The sequence below is a fragment of the Myiozetetes cayanensis genome, unplaced genomic scaffold, assembly GCF_022539395.1.
Source record: "Myiozetetes cayanensis isolate MyiCay16 unplaced genomic scaffold, myiCay2020 scf6-25, whole genome shotgun sequence".
Classification (NCBI taxonomy): domain Eukaryota; kingdom Metazoa; phylum Chordata; class Aves; order Passeriformes; family Tyrannidae; genus Myiozetetes; species Myiozetetes cayanensis.
The window spans coordinates 6,210,432-6,225,315 of NW_026087853.1; the positions used below are offsets into that span (position 1 = coordinate 6,210,432).

The 14,884-nt window shown below is 43.3% G+C and overlaps 1 protein-coding gene across 2 annotated transcripts in view; it reads left to right on the forward strand.

Annotated features, from left to right (window-relative positions):
* GPR132 (G protein-coupled receptor 132) overlaps window positions 1–14,746 on the forward strand; it is a 77,489-nt gene extending 62,743 nt beyond the window's left edge. The window contains exons 2-3 of one of the 2 annotated variants that reach the window (XR_007631508.1): window positions 12,069–13,423; window positions 14,725–14,746. Coding sequence is in view for 1 of the 2 variants with exons in the window: in XM_050336080.1 (XP_050192037.1) it covers window positions 12,093–13,193 (1,101 nt within the window). In the remaining variant the exon portion in view is untranslated. Of the gene's footprint in view, window positions 1–12,068; window positions 13,662–14,724 lie in introns of those variants that run through there. The other variant, XM_050336080.1, reaches the window with a different exon arrangement.
* Window positions 14,747–14,884: the final 138 nt, after the last annotated feature.

The following is a 14,884-nucleotide window of genomic DNA, read 5'->3' on the forward strand; positions in this document are numbered from 1 at the left end:
CTGCAAGTGGAATTGGTACAAGTTGATGGGTGAGTTGCCTGAAAACTTAATAACTCTGTTCATAACTGACTTCTGCAGAGTCACACACAGCATCTGCAAAAACACATTGAACAGGTCTCACAAACAAGGTCTAGGCTGGCAATATAACATTGGGATCTTCTTCCTCCTTCACTTAAAGCCTGTGCTAAAGCACTTGGCACAGATCATGTGCTCCTTTATATCAATGCTCTTTGTTAGTAAGGAACTCCTGCAAATGAACACATCTTCTTGAAGCTGCTCAAACCACCAGCTCATTTTCAGCCTTTTCTAGCACTGCTGGCACCAGAATAGTCTCTCCCCTCTGTCGCCCCTCCCTTCTATTGATTGGGCTCTAACACTGGCTCTCACCTATTTCAATACCTAGCCATTTCACACGTAGCCAGGGGATTACCTCTACTCTACAAATAAGGAATAAGCACCTACCACAGGCATCCTGCTCCTGAGGAGTCAGGAGGGTTTGGGACAGTTCATTGGTCTCTTGTCCCTCCAGGGCACGTCAGCACAGTGATTAAGGTGCACACTCAGAACAAGAGCCCAGATAGAGTCTAGCAGTCACGAAAACGTCTTTCTACCCCTGTACAAGTGACAGAATTTGACACTTTCCTTTTTAAGGCTTCTTCTCCTCCTAGCTGCTCTCCTGACAGCACTGGTCAGCCTCGTTCTGTGCACACCCAAATAAAAGTGACACAGTTGGAGAGTCTGGTGGAGGTATGTGCTTTCTTTTTAGCTCGTCACTTATGACTGCACGTGGGGGAAGTTAGGCACTTCCTGCAGTTTTTTCAGAGCAGCCGGTGAGTACGGCAGGAGCTGGAGCACCCCATCGTCTCCTCTGCAAAAGCAAGAAAAAAAAAAAGTAAGTGTTCTGTCCCCGAGGCAAGGCGTTGCTTCTATTTAGCATCATTTCGTTTTGTTCTGGTTTGGTCACTGCTTCTCCATGCTGTGAATTTGTGCTTAAGAAATGCAGACCCTGTTGATGTTTCACCATAGTCTAAATCTCCTTGTGATTTATATAACAAAGTGTTGTTGGGTGTGTGTTAATTAGAGTTCACTGCAGTTCGTGAAGTCTTTCCTATCTGTCTTCCTTACAAATTCCCTTTCCTATAAAAAACACATTTCTCTTACAAATCAACTTGAGTTCCAGTCAGGGATAGATTAGGATTTAAGGATTTTGGCAAGACACAGGTTGCTGTGAAGTTAGATTTAGCTATTACTGCAGAGCATGAGGCATGAATACAGAATTATAATAGAAATATGAATGCTGGGTTTCTTTCGAGGAGAATTCACAGCCAACCTTCCCTCTCATCCTTAGTCTGCTGGAAAAGCAAGGCAGGCATTTAATTATGAAGTTTACCTGCTGGTCTATAGTGACTAATTTGATATACTACATTCCATCTTTTTCTCCATCTTTTATTCACACAGTACTGCTGATCTCTGGCACTCAGAAACATGAAGACTGAGTTAATATTTGGGATTTGACTACTTTGCCAAAGACCAAAGTGCATCTGGTGTTATTTTAAAAGTGCCCTTCCCATAATCCCATTTAAGTCTGCTGCTGCCTCTAAACCAGAAGCTCCTTAACTTCCAGTAACCTCACTGTGATGGGGTGGGTAGGGGGAGAAAGAAAGAAACCCACTTATTCTGCTTGTTTGCACTTAATGGGCAAGACTGGTTTTCTTCTGAGAACTTTTCCACAGCTCTGTACACAGGGCACTACACTTAACAGAAATCTCACAGTTTGGATTGAGCACTCACTTCTGTACAGATTTCTGCCTGAAACTGCAGATGGCTCTGGCAGGTTCAGGGTTTCTTACGCCCCTCTGGGAGACATTGATCTTGGATCCTCACCACGATCATGTAAATAGCGCTGCCATCAAGCATCAGGACACTTCAGGAAACATCCAGGAGCTGGGATTTTTACAGTAATAACTTCCAGGGTAGACCCTAAGTGTCCTAACAAAGAATGAGGTGCTCATTGTGGTAGATGTACAAAGAGTCAGGAGAGTTGAGGGTTCAGACAAGACACTACAGATTTAGCAGATGTGAGTTGGCTTACAGGGACGTCAGAGACATGTGTAGGTGCAAAGGGGAATCTTTGAGCGTCACAGTTTTTGTTGGCATGACGAAGGTCTTAAAGGGGAAAACCCTGCTGCCAGTATGGGAGATGGTAGCTATAGGAGGAGACCCAAATGTCAAAGAAGGAAAATGGAGGCTCCCCAATTAGTTGAATCATAGGACAAAAGGGAACAAAGAAATTGAGTTTCAGTGGTAAATGGAGAAGGAGGAAATATATGTGTCTGAGTTCAGAGGACTCTTAAATACCATCTTTAAGCACCCTGTTAAAAATAGGATAGTTTTGAGTATAGAAGGGCATGGTGGTTCTCACAAGGCTTTGCAGATCCTACCTGCTGAGACACATCCCCTTTAGACAAAAGTAAAAAAATGTTGAGGAGAAGTTAGCTGGAGTTCTGTGACAACTGATATGGCAGTGCACTTAAGCATGGCAGATTGTAAAATTATTTGGGGTATGTTTTCCTTTGTTTTTCCCCAGCAACCTCTTCAGTACTGATGATACTACCACAGTGGTGCAGCTCCCATGTCAAAGCAGCTCCCACACAGTGGGAGTGCCAAGACTCACAGGGGAAGAGTCAATCTACTATCACAAGGCCAAAGCTCAACACTGTCTTTGCATTTTTCCACTCCTGGCAAAGAGTGGCCATGCTGTCCATGCTCACTCTTTGCAGTCCAGTTAAGCCATGCTCTGACTGGGGGATTTCAGAGGGATGGAAGAGGCAAACACATTTTGGGAATGTAGGAAAATCCTGTGATCCCTGTGACTGTCATGGCTGCAGTGAAGGTGTCAGTGCAGAATGAAGGGAAGCTTGTGAATTTGTGAGTTTGATCAGATGTGGCTGGTTATGAATAAATATTCTCTACAAGTACCACTGCCTGGAGGCACTGGCAGTACCTCTGAGCCAGCATCCTCTGGCTTCCATGGGAACTTGAGTGACAGAAGAGGTATGAGCTACCATTTGTGGATCTCCTGATTTGAAAACCACTGATTAACTTGGGACAGAGGGAGAAAAAGCAGCAGTGGGATGGTGGAAGGCGGGAATGAACTGTGGCAGTACAGAGACCACATACAGGGAAAGACAGATCCAGGTGATGACAGGTTGGCAGGATGAGAACAAGGGAGGGATGGAAGACAGAGCCCAGGGAGGGCTCAGCAGTGACAGGCCAACAGCACACAGGACCGTGCTTGGGTAGACACAGCCCTTAACAAAAACAAACCAGTACATGAGAAACAAACAGAACCATTAGCCAAGCACCATCCACAGCCAAATTAAAACAAGCAAAGCTGTGTACTGCAAGGTAGGGTAACTGAATGATCACTAAAACTCACATTCTCTACCCTACTCTGCTACAGCATTGCTCTGTTCTTGTGTGGCAGCAAAAGAGTTCCCACAGCCTCTGTGGAGTCAGGAGCACAGAGGTGCAGGGTGCCAGCCAAGGGATGCCACAAGCAGCAGGTGTGCCCATGCCATGTGTGCTGATCTCCTCGCCTGCCTATAAGGTGTTGAAATCCAATCTTCACGCCTCTGGAGGTGATGCCTTGCTAGCAGGAACAGTCTCTGTCTTTACCAGAGAGTGGCTGTGGTCGTCCTCTGCTTGCTCAGGACTTGATGACCTTTACTGATGCCTTGCATTGGTCCAGGTGTCACACATGGCCATGTGCTGGCATTCAGTACAGAGATCTCCAGCAACTCCAGGTGAACAGTTGCTGCCCCAGAGATGACTTTGAATCACGATAGTTTGGAGGTTGAAAATGGCTCTAGTGTGGCCTTTCTGTGGCTCCTAGTGTGTTTCTAACTGCAGGTGCCAGAGGTTTGGCAGGAGTGTCCTGTTTGAAGGCCTGGAGGTCAAGAATAAGGAGGTCCATAAGTAGGTGTGGGGAAATACTGAAATCTAAAGGATAACAGAACACTCTTTTTTAAGGGGTAGACCTGTGGGTTTGGACATAGGTCTTGGTGCTTCTTTGTTCAGCTACTTAAAGTCAGATTTTCCTTAAATCTGGCAATCAGACACACTCAGCTCTAGCTCCTTGTCTTGTTAAAACAGCCTGCTCCCCAGCACCCCAGTCTGCTCTTTTGGGAGTCCAGAGCATTATTCATCCATATGTAAGCCCTTACTGCCAAATCTACAGGCATTTGGCTGTGCTTTGGCATCCATGAGCACACTGGGACAGGAGAAAGGAGCTGTGCATGGGAATCACCCTTCTCACCTCCTTTTTCCAAGACTTTGCAGTTCCAGCATGAGCCAATAAGAAAGTTTGGCCAGTTAGGTTTCCAAATGAGCCACTTGATGAACAGAAGCTGTATACAAATAGCCCCCATTACCAAGGCTACCAATTCAGCTGTGATAGCTTTAGGAAGTCACTGAACAGGAGTGCCTGATGGCTTTCTGTGTGAAGGTGTGAGGAAGAGGGTGTGAAGCAGAGCTGCTCTCAGCTACTCACTTTCACTGCCTCTGCTCCAAAACCTACGCTTTCCTCAGTCTTTTGGCTTGACAAGCTTTGTAGTTTAGCCTCACATTTATGACAGCTTTTCTGGGGTTCCTGATGGCCCTCCTGGCCATGAAACCATTCCTCTGACTCAAAGACCCTTTCCAGACAAGCTGGTAGGTACCGGAAAGTAAATCTCCCCTGCAGCAGCTGCTCTCTGATGGTCTCAGGGAGGACTGAGAAACTTTGCTAGGTCCAAAAGTCCCAAAATTATGAGTCACAGACTTTGAATCATGAGACTGGAGAAAAAAGTCCACTGGTACAGGTGGATTTTGGGCCCTACTTTTCATCTGTGAACTTCCCCTATGTCCAATGTATGACGTTTAAGTAGTTCTACCAGCTTTTATGTATGTTTAATGAGATGGTTTTAAACCTTGTATCAGGATCTTCTGTTAACACATTTCTCTCCAACCCACCTGGCATGTTCTCTCCTGTGCAGTCCCTCTCCAGGTTGTGTAACATGGCACTAAGACACACAGTTTAGAGAAGGATCACTATTTTAAACTGGGCCCCTTGTCAACCTTGAATTATGACAGTTCCGCTTGTTGATACCATGGCTGCTTTTTTTAGCAAACTAGTACAGTTACTACCATTGTGGGATTTGCAGACTGTGGAAAGGAGGAAGTGGATCTATGTAAAAACACCTCCACAGAGGCATTTAAAAATCTGTAGTTTCAAAAAGTTCACATCGATGAACAGAGTATCGTGAGACAAATCGAACGCCTGCCCCTCATCAGAAATGATTGCTGAGTTCCCCTCCTGAAAGGCAATTTGGTTAACATCCTCTTGTCATTTAACAAATTTATTCTCTTTTTTTGTAAGACTGCTTGTATCTGCAGTACAGAGTTTAGTATTAAGGTTGTATAACTAATCCCAAGGTCTTGCTGCTTCCTTACAGTAGTTATTTTAAGCCTACAAATGCCCCATAAATGGTTTTAACCAGCACTAGTCAAGAGAGGGGTTACCTGCTTCACCACAGTGGAGGAAAGGTACTTTAAGATGGAGTTGTGCTCAGCTGAATTCCCAGTATAGACATAGACCTGTAATTTAAAAACACCCTTTTTTCTCTACAGAGTTTTGAAACTATATAGTTTGAAAATTATATATTCATATATTACATCCAAATTTGAAACAATGTTGTTTAAAAATACTTTTATGTTCAGCTTTCAAATTACATAGCTTCAAATCCTACTGTCCTGTGTGTCTCAGAAAAGCAGGGTAACTAAGTGGAGCCATTGCTGGTTTTCTTTTTTTATTCTGTGATTTGCTTATAGGACTAACTTCATCTACTAATTTGTCTGTTAATAATGGGGAAAAAAATTAAGCAGTTCACTGACTTGCTGGGCTCATGGGTTACAATCTATTTTTATCCACAAAGATACCACAAACATTTTTCCTACTTCCAAGAACAGCAGAGCAAATAATCCACGGCAATGTCTTGGTTGGTATTCAAGTTAAGAGCCACAAAAGCTCAGGGCTGGAAAGTGTAATAGTTCATAAAGTTTACAGGCGGGCAATGTAAGTTCTGCACAAGAAGGAGAAGCCCAGGTTGAGGCAAGGAGCGGTTTTGCTGGTGACGAGTGTCGTAGGCAGCGTATCTGCCACATCTCAGAACTGATGTCTTTAGATACTGGATTTGAGCAGACCAGACTGACATCCTGGTGATACTCCCATGTCAAATAGTTCCAGTACCACATGCTACCAAGGAAAGCACAAAAAACCTTTCAGGAGAAACTCAGGTCTTGTTCCTCTGAAGGCTGATTGATGCTTTGAGACACGTATGTTGTTGTCATCTACAAATATTGGGGACAGGAAGGAAGGTGTGAAGAGAAGGTTTATTTTAATCCTAACCATCACTGCGCTTGTTTTAAATTGTTCTTAATATCACATAAATACCTCAAAACTTTCAGCTCTAAGAATAATCTTTGTCATAGAGGGATGATCAGAAAAATATTAGAAAAAGAAAATTTTATGAAATAAAGCACTTTGCTCGTGTAATTGTACTCATATTATGGATTTCACTGTGTCTCTTTTCTCTGCTTCCCTCTGTATCTCATGTGAGTTAATCCACAGACTTTCAACCAGTCTCTGTTCAACTATTGTGCTTTTTTTTTTTCCACTTCTCTCTTCTTTGTAATGGTATCTGTAATCTTCCTCGTTATTTTTTCTAATAGGTGTTATTTTTATCACTCCAACTTCTTCGTTGGAAATTTAAACAGTTTTACATGAGCAGCTCATAGACAAATAAAGAAAAAAATAGGCAAAATAAAGCCTTTTGCTTTCCCGCTTGTTTTCACTTCCCTTTTTACACTTCAGTGCTACTAAAAAGACTTTTCTTGGGAGAAGATTAATGCATCTGGCCCAAATGTGCAGCAGGAGCCACCAGTCAAGTCACTGCAGGGTCAGGTGAGCTAGTGGTTGTGAAAAAGGAAGGGAGAAAAAAAGATGATAGACAGGTTGTAAGTCTGGTGTGGCTGTGATATGAAACCACATCCTCACAGCAGCCCAGGCTCCTGATTTCATTGCCCTTGAGGTGTGTAAGGCACTGTTGTAGGACAGTTTAATGCTTCCTGGTGCTGGGTAGGGCAGAGGACAGATGACCATTGCACAGGCTCTCCTACACATCAATGCCATGTTTTGGTCGCTGTCCATAGTACAGAAGATCTGTTCTGGAACAGACACCAGTTTGGCATTTGAAATCTGCCACTTCCTAGGAAAGCCTGAGAAAGAACACCTCTCCATTCCTCCTCGTAAATACAGGCCACCTGCCCTGAGGAATGCCAGGTGACAGGATCAAAGAGGAGAGGAGGAAAGGGCAGTCAATCACACTCTGCTTTCACAGCCCTGACTGGTGGGTTTGCAGCCAGACACTTCTGCTGCTTTCTCACCACAGCCCAAGAAAATGGCTTTTCATGTTTGTCATGCCTCTTCCATCCATTCCCTTTTTGCTTGGGTATCTCCAGGTGCCCTGCCCTTTCCCAGGGTTTTCTCTCCATAAGTTCTCAATACATTAGATCATGTAGGCACTCCATTTAAGGAGTAAGAAACAAAATTATCTATTCAACTAGCAGTGTGAACATAACACAATTACGTTAGAAATGCAAGAACATAAATAAAGAGCACACACGTAGCACATCTTCCTTAGCGGATCTCCCAGTGATTTGTGCTCAGGTGCTCAGGTGCTTCCTGAGCCAGAGATGTTGTCTCTGTCTGGGAAGACGAGATGTTTTGCACATCCTGAGGTGACAAATGTGCACATGCTGACTGCGGTTTGCCACGTGCAGTGAGTCTCACAGAGCAAGAAGCCTCAGAGTGATGATAAATGTATGTTGAGCTGTTGATGGAAAACGTGGCCAGGACCTGATGTAACACCCAGTTATGGTTGGTGACACATAGCAGATAAGGATAAGTCTCAGAAAGGTGAAAACAGCTATTTTGGAGAGGCTTAGTTCAACTGAAAGCTACTGAGCAGCAAAGAAACTTAATGCATTGGAGCAGCTTGTAACTCGCAAATGTGTTCTTGGATATTATTTCATCCTTGGCATCACAGCTGCACTCAACCCTTTATAAATACCTGAAAATTGCTGGATGTGATAAATCTTTTAAGTTCTACTGTTCTAATCAAAGTTACTCATCACAAATATTAGCAGAAAATGGTGTGTGGATTTTTCAGCTCTGTAATTATTATTATTTTTCATTCAAATTAAGATCAGAGGTGCAGGTTAGCGTAGACACTACAGAGGAAGACAAGAACTGAGAATCTTATGGGCTGAGCCACGTATCAATCCACTAAACTCTAAAGGCCTGAGAAAAAGATAACAATGTGTGTTCAGTTGAAGAGAGGTGTAGAGGCCCAGAGAAGTTGACTTTAGTGAAGGAGTGGATTGTAGTGGTGCTTTCTTCCCCTTAACCATGGGTCGTCACAGGGGGCAATGTCACTGGGAGAAATTTCATAAATTATCTGCTGAGTGCTGCTTTGTGATCTCCTATTTGAGAAGGAAAGCCCTCTGCAGGCTTGGAGAGCTGAGCAGAGACACATAAAGCTCAGAACTGGGGCTGCATGCAGTGTCCAGCGGCAGAGAGCCAAGACTAGGTGAGGGAGTGGAGCAAATGGATGCTCTCCTCTCCTTGTTCCTGATGTGGGGCTGGGACATAGAGCATTCCTGCTGGGAAGGATACAAGCTCCCAAGCTGAGAGACCCCAACAAAAAAAAGCATGTTTAGTGCAGGCAGCTAAGAAAGTCAGAGGCATCTCCTTCCTGAGGCTCTCTCACAGGTACTGAGCAGGGGAAGGAGACTTGGAGCAGAGTGTGAGGAAAGGAGGTGAAAGAAAGAAGCAAGAGAAACAAACATTGGGAACATGTGTCTACAGCAGAACTCTTCTACCACTTCCTTCCTGCCCTGCACCATCAGCTGCCCCAGTAGAAGCTGTGCAGAAAGCAGAATATTCAGACAAACACAGGGTCAAAAGAAGTGCGCAAAGCCCAGAGGGAGGAGAGGGGAGAGAAACTCAACCAATCCTGAAACTATTTTTGTCAAGCTGCTGATTAGTAAGTGAGATGGTGTGTGACTTCTGCCATGTCCCTGCCCTGGCTGTCCCCATGTGCCTGCCCCATGAGCTGTATTCACCTGCTGTGCTTTACTGTAGAAGAGGAGGTCTCCAAGACCTTCTGTGGTGCACAGGTATAGAGCAGCTCTGTGGTGTGCAGGTGAACAGCAGCTCTCACATCTGTCAGGCATGTCTGAGTTGAGGACAAGCTCTTGTATGTAAGTCCATAGGTGAAATCTGGGCAGAGAACTGCTGCTGACACTGAAATCAAACACCCTTTTTATCCCCTCTACACAGCAGTTGGGGAGGTGGCCCAGAGAAAACCCCTCCTCCAACACCATGGGTGGCAGATGCTCAGAGGCAGCAAAAAACTCAAGTCACCACCAGCCTTGATCACAACCACTGTTTTTGTAAGTTAACACCAGCTCTCAGTCCACTTTCACTGCTAGAAAAGGAGGGAAGTAACTGCACCCTCTGTCACACGATCTGGCAGCAGCGCTGCTGAATGCTGTGATGTCTTCCCCAAACAGTACTGAGGATTCTCTTCTACAGTGATTCTTAAGATGGGACAATACTGGATCCAACTTTTTTCTGAAGGCATAATTATGTCTAAATTACTCTGCAAGTTCATATTCATCTACCTTACCTTTGTAGGCTGAGCTCCGTGTGAGATTTTGGATGCAGGTGACACACGTGGCATGAGAAATGCTAGGGCTTTTAGCAACTACAATATGATTTTAGAATGGGGAACTAGCAGATAGGAGAGGGGTGGTTTTGTGTCCTGGGGATGAAACTTCAGATCCCCCTTGAGAGAGCTTCAACATACCCACCAGACTCCCATCCAATTCTCAGAGGTGGAGGGATGTGACCCTCTGGAAAGATCCTTGGGCCCAATCAGTGCAGCAACCACCGGCCTGTCAGCTCAAGAGTGGAGGAAGATTTGCTGTGGGGAAGTGGAAGTCCCAGAGGGGGGTCACACCCTCCACTGTACTTCTATGTACACAGCACTTTCTCAGTTCCTCTGTCTGAGGAGGTGCCTTTCAAACCTTCACACCTCAGGGAACAGCTTATTATGCTGCTGGTGCTGGGGATGGCAGGTACCATTGGCCTCTGCCCTCCTGCTTGCAACTGCATTCAAAACTTACTGCATTTGGGGCACTTGATGGAAGTGAACATCTCAGAACATGGGACAGGAGGTCCTCTCTTGGTGTCTATGGCTGTGGCCAGCACTGTGCTGCTGTGAGGGTCTTGCAGCCCAAGGCAACCTGTGTCCATTTTCTCACACTATTCTCATCATCTGGTAACCAAACTGAGTCAGGGGACCTGATTGCCCTTCAAGCTCTAGGGGTCTTGCAAGGCAGGTGTCCTGTTAAGCATTCAGGGTGGAGCTGCTTGTGCCACCCCAGGGACTGTTCTTGCCCACGTGGAGGGGAAGTAATGGCCACACCAGATTGTCCACCCTCCCAGAGATGCAGGAGACAATCCCACTGCACTGGGAGCAAGCTGCTTCCCCTTAGTCTGCTTGAGATGGGCCCAAACAAGCAATAAATAAATGTTCAGAGGCTGCTAAAAGCTTCTCCCCTGCATGAATTCAGGGTTAAAAAAATTGCACACACACAATGTGGACTGTGAAAGCCCATGTGCCTCCTCCATCTGGAGGGACTGTTTCTGCCAACACATCTCCTTGTGGACATAGCAGATTTACTTACCCTGGAGTAGGTGTCCACCTGTAAGAGAATCCCCAAAAGATTAAGCCAGACAAGACCTCTTTTTATCAAGAATGTTATACAGTGGACACCTTCAACTCATAAATAGAGCAAAATACAATTTTTAAGGGTACACACCACCATTAGGGTGCACCCACCTCCATATTTCTCTGTTCTTTTGGAGAATATTTCTGCATGGAAATCATCTTGTGACTTTGCAAGAAATGCACTATTTAACATAACCCAAATGCTTTTGTGTATGCCCATCTTGAAAAGGCAGAGATTTTTGTAACCATTCCTGTTCAAAGAGCATTAAATTTCTTTGCCTCCATCTCTTAAACGTGTATGTTCTTCTCTTTGGTCTTGTCTACATCCTCTAACTGCCCTTATTTCCTGTTGTCTCCCAGAGGTATCAAACAGATGTGGTTGGCAGTTTCATTGACTTTCTCTGATGGGTGTAGTATCATACTGCAAATTTAACTTCTTCAACTGTTATTGTTTAAGAGGAGGGAGGAGAGAAGTGTGAATTAGACAGACCTGACCCACTGTGTTGCAAGTGTGCAGGTACAGACCAGTGGCCAGATTCTGGTTCCTGTATACAGGGAACACAATACTCAACACAACAGCACAGTCGGACTTGATGATCTTAGAGTTCTTTTCCAACCTGATTGATTCTATGATTCTGTGAACTACCACCACCCACTTCAGATGGTTCCCCCACCTGAGTGACCATAAATGCTACCTTAATTTGGAAGTCTGCCTCTGAAATCTCTACAGTTTGCATTTTTTGTTACTCAGTTTAAAATGAAAAAAAAAAAAAAAAATTGAAAACTAATGCCCTCAGTGTACTCTGGGAATTGTCTTTAGTAATTGATCAGCAGCTCAGTCTTATTTATGACACATGGTTTATGGACAGTCTCCAATACTCCATTTTAATAGACAAACACCGTTTTAATAAAATGAAATTTCTTGCATTCAAGAAGTTCCTTGTGAAAAACAGCACTTTTTCCTGGAAGCAAATCAAGCCTGGCTCTCAGGGGGTCCCCACAGAAGACCAGCAGGACTTGAAAAACTTGCCTGTCTTAGATGCTTCCTCAAGACAAGCATCCCACTTGCTCCCCTGACATGTCAAGTGGGCACCTACAGGGCCATAACCTTTACTGACACATTTTTAAGTGATGTAATGCTAACTTTGCACCTTGTCCTCTGATTCTCAGGAAACACCAGCTGGAATAAGAATAATGGAAGATTGTCCAGACAAAAGTGGTAACTTCACTTGCCCAGGAATTCCCTACGAAGAGAGCCAGCCACTTCTGGTTGCTGTTTACAGCATCGTTTTTTCCATAGGCCTTCCAGCAAATTGCTTAACTTCCCTGCTCACGTTGGTACAAATCCAAAGGAATAAAATAATTGCCATCTACATTTTCAGTTTATCGTTGTGTGAGCTGATGTACATAAGTACCTTGCCTCTCTGGATTGTCTATGTGCAAAACAAGCACAGATGGACCATGGGTGACACTGCTTGCAAAATAACAGGATTCATCTTTTTCTGCAATATATACATCAGCATTCTGCTTTTGTGCTGCATTTCTCTGGATCGTTACGTGGCACTGGTGTATCCTCTGGAATCAAGGGGGAGAAGAGGACAGAAAAAGGCCATTATAATAGTCTGCTTTCTCTTTGCTGTGGTTGCAGTAATCCACACTCCAGTATTTTACATGGAAGACAAGCCACCACACACAAACAGAACCTGCTTTGAGACTGTGCCCCTTGACAAAACATTGGCTTCTTTCAGCTTTGCTAGATTCCTATTTGGATTTGCCATACCCTTCACAATCCTCATTTTCACAAACTACAAAATTTTTCAAATTACAAAAAGCAGCAGCAGCTTGACTTGTCACCAAAAAGCCAAAGTGAAGTATCTGGCTATTGCCATTATTGTAATTTTCCTGATCTGCTTTGCTCCCTACCATGTGGTACTCATAATAAGAGCCATACACTTCATGTTTCATGAGAATTGCCCATGTCCATTTGAAAAGAAGATATATTCAATTTCTACAGTGTTTCTGTGTTTAGGCACTGCAAATGGTGTTGCTGATCCAATCATCTATGTGCTGGTTAGTGAAAACATCAGAAAAGATTGTTACAGGAGCCTGAGGAGATGGAGACGGAACTCATCCAAGCTCAATTCATCCACTAATCACAAGGCTGACAGCAGAAAATCGAAAATCCACGAAGAATCTGGGGAAGAAGGGCAAAGAGAAGAAAACAAAGAACTAACAGATTCGTCCAACATTCAGAAGACCTGTACTAGTGGCAGAGACCAAGAAGGTGGCAGCTAGCAGGTAGATGTTGAAACAAATAAGAAGGTCCCAATGCCGGCTGCAGACTGCAGCACACAAGTATTTACATGCTGACATCATCTTGCATGTCCTGCATGGGTCAGCAACTCCTCGAGGACACTACAGGAGTAACAATTCTTATTTCTTCTGTTTGTCTCCTACAACAAACTTTGCTCACCAGTATCATCAGTCAAAATATTACTTTGTTAAGGATATGTGGAATAAATCAGGTAATTTACTGTGACTCAAATTGAAATCCTAAAAGCTTTTTCTTTGGACTGAGTCTTTTGCTCACATGAAGTAAAATCAGTTTTATCATCTGAGCGAAAAAACCCCAACCCGCTGCTGAGGAGAACGACATGTCATTCTTGCAGCTGAAATTTTTGCTTCTTGAGGAGGTACATGTTCAGAGTCTCATAAATGCACTCTGCTGTTAATGTTTGTGGTTAACCAGTGGAAAATATTAAAAATGAGTAAGTCTTTCAACAAGAAAATGTTTCTCATACTTCTGTATGCATTGCACATTCTGGGAGAATTAGAGGGCAAAACAGTGACCTGGTAACACAGAATGACAGTACTGCTGCTGCATTAGTCAAGATCCTGCACTGTCCTGAAATTCTTAAAATGTACAGTTCTAGTGCTTGACAGTTTACAATTAGTAAATTTTACTTTTTTTGCAGTCAAATCTAGAATGCACTGACACATATAGAAAACTTACACATTTCCAAGTGAAGTCAGGGACTCTTTTATGCCATCTCTGAACGTTTGCTGAGCTTGTGTTCCATTTCTGAGTAAGCTAATACCGTCTGTAAAAGAGCCAAGAGCCTGACTGACATGGAAGGGCTGGCAGCCTGGAGAGCACAGTCCTTTCTCCCCATAGCTGGGAACTCCCTTGGGCATGCTGGAGGTGCACACAGGAGACCATCCTGCAGCAAATTTCTTATTTGCTTATTACCACTCTTACTATGAATAACTTATTGATAGTAGTTCCCTGTGCCTTCAAACCAGAATTTAAAAATTAAGAATTGTACAAATCTGGTAAGATTTATCTAAATAGCTTCTTCATATTTTTATGTGATCCAACAAAAATCATGAGTCAATCTGAGTATGAGTTTGTAAAGCATTTCACAGCATCATTCTGTTTCATCTGTAATTTTGTATTTCAGTGATATTTTAAAACTGTTAGCCATGTTCATATTTCTGAATTGAACTAGTAGTAGCCAATGTTAATATTAATGTAAATACATCATTTTAATATATTAAAATTGCCATTCATATTTCTATATATTATGGTTTATTCTTATACTCTTTTGGAAAGAAGTATTGTGTGCCAAAATGATATTTCCTCAATTAATTATATTTATTATATATTTCTTTTTTTATTATTGGTATTTAATTGCTCCTCTGGTATCTACCTACGAAATGTTTTCTCCTCAAAAGTAGCTGACATAATACTAAATTGGAAAAATATGAAGTTCTGTTGAGATGATAATTAACAAATTCCATGTTTCTATTTTCATATACATCCCAGAAATCAAATTCTCTGCGGTATTAAGAAGAGATCAGAGTATCTGTAACTTCGCTGAAAATCAAATTTTCAGCAGCAGCTGAATACAGTTTGTAATAGTCCCTGTCAGCCCCAGCACCGGTGACACATCTCTGAAGATACAAATGCAAACTGCCCCAGCCTC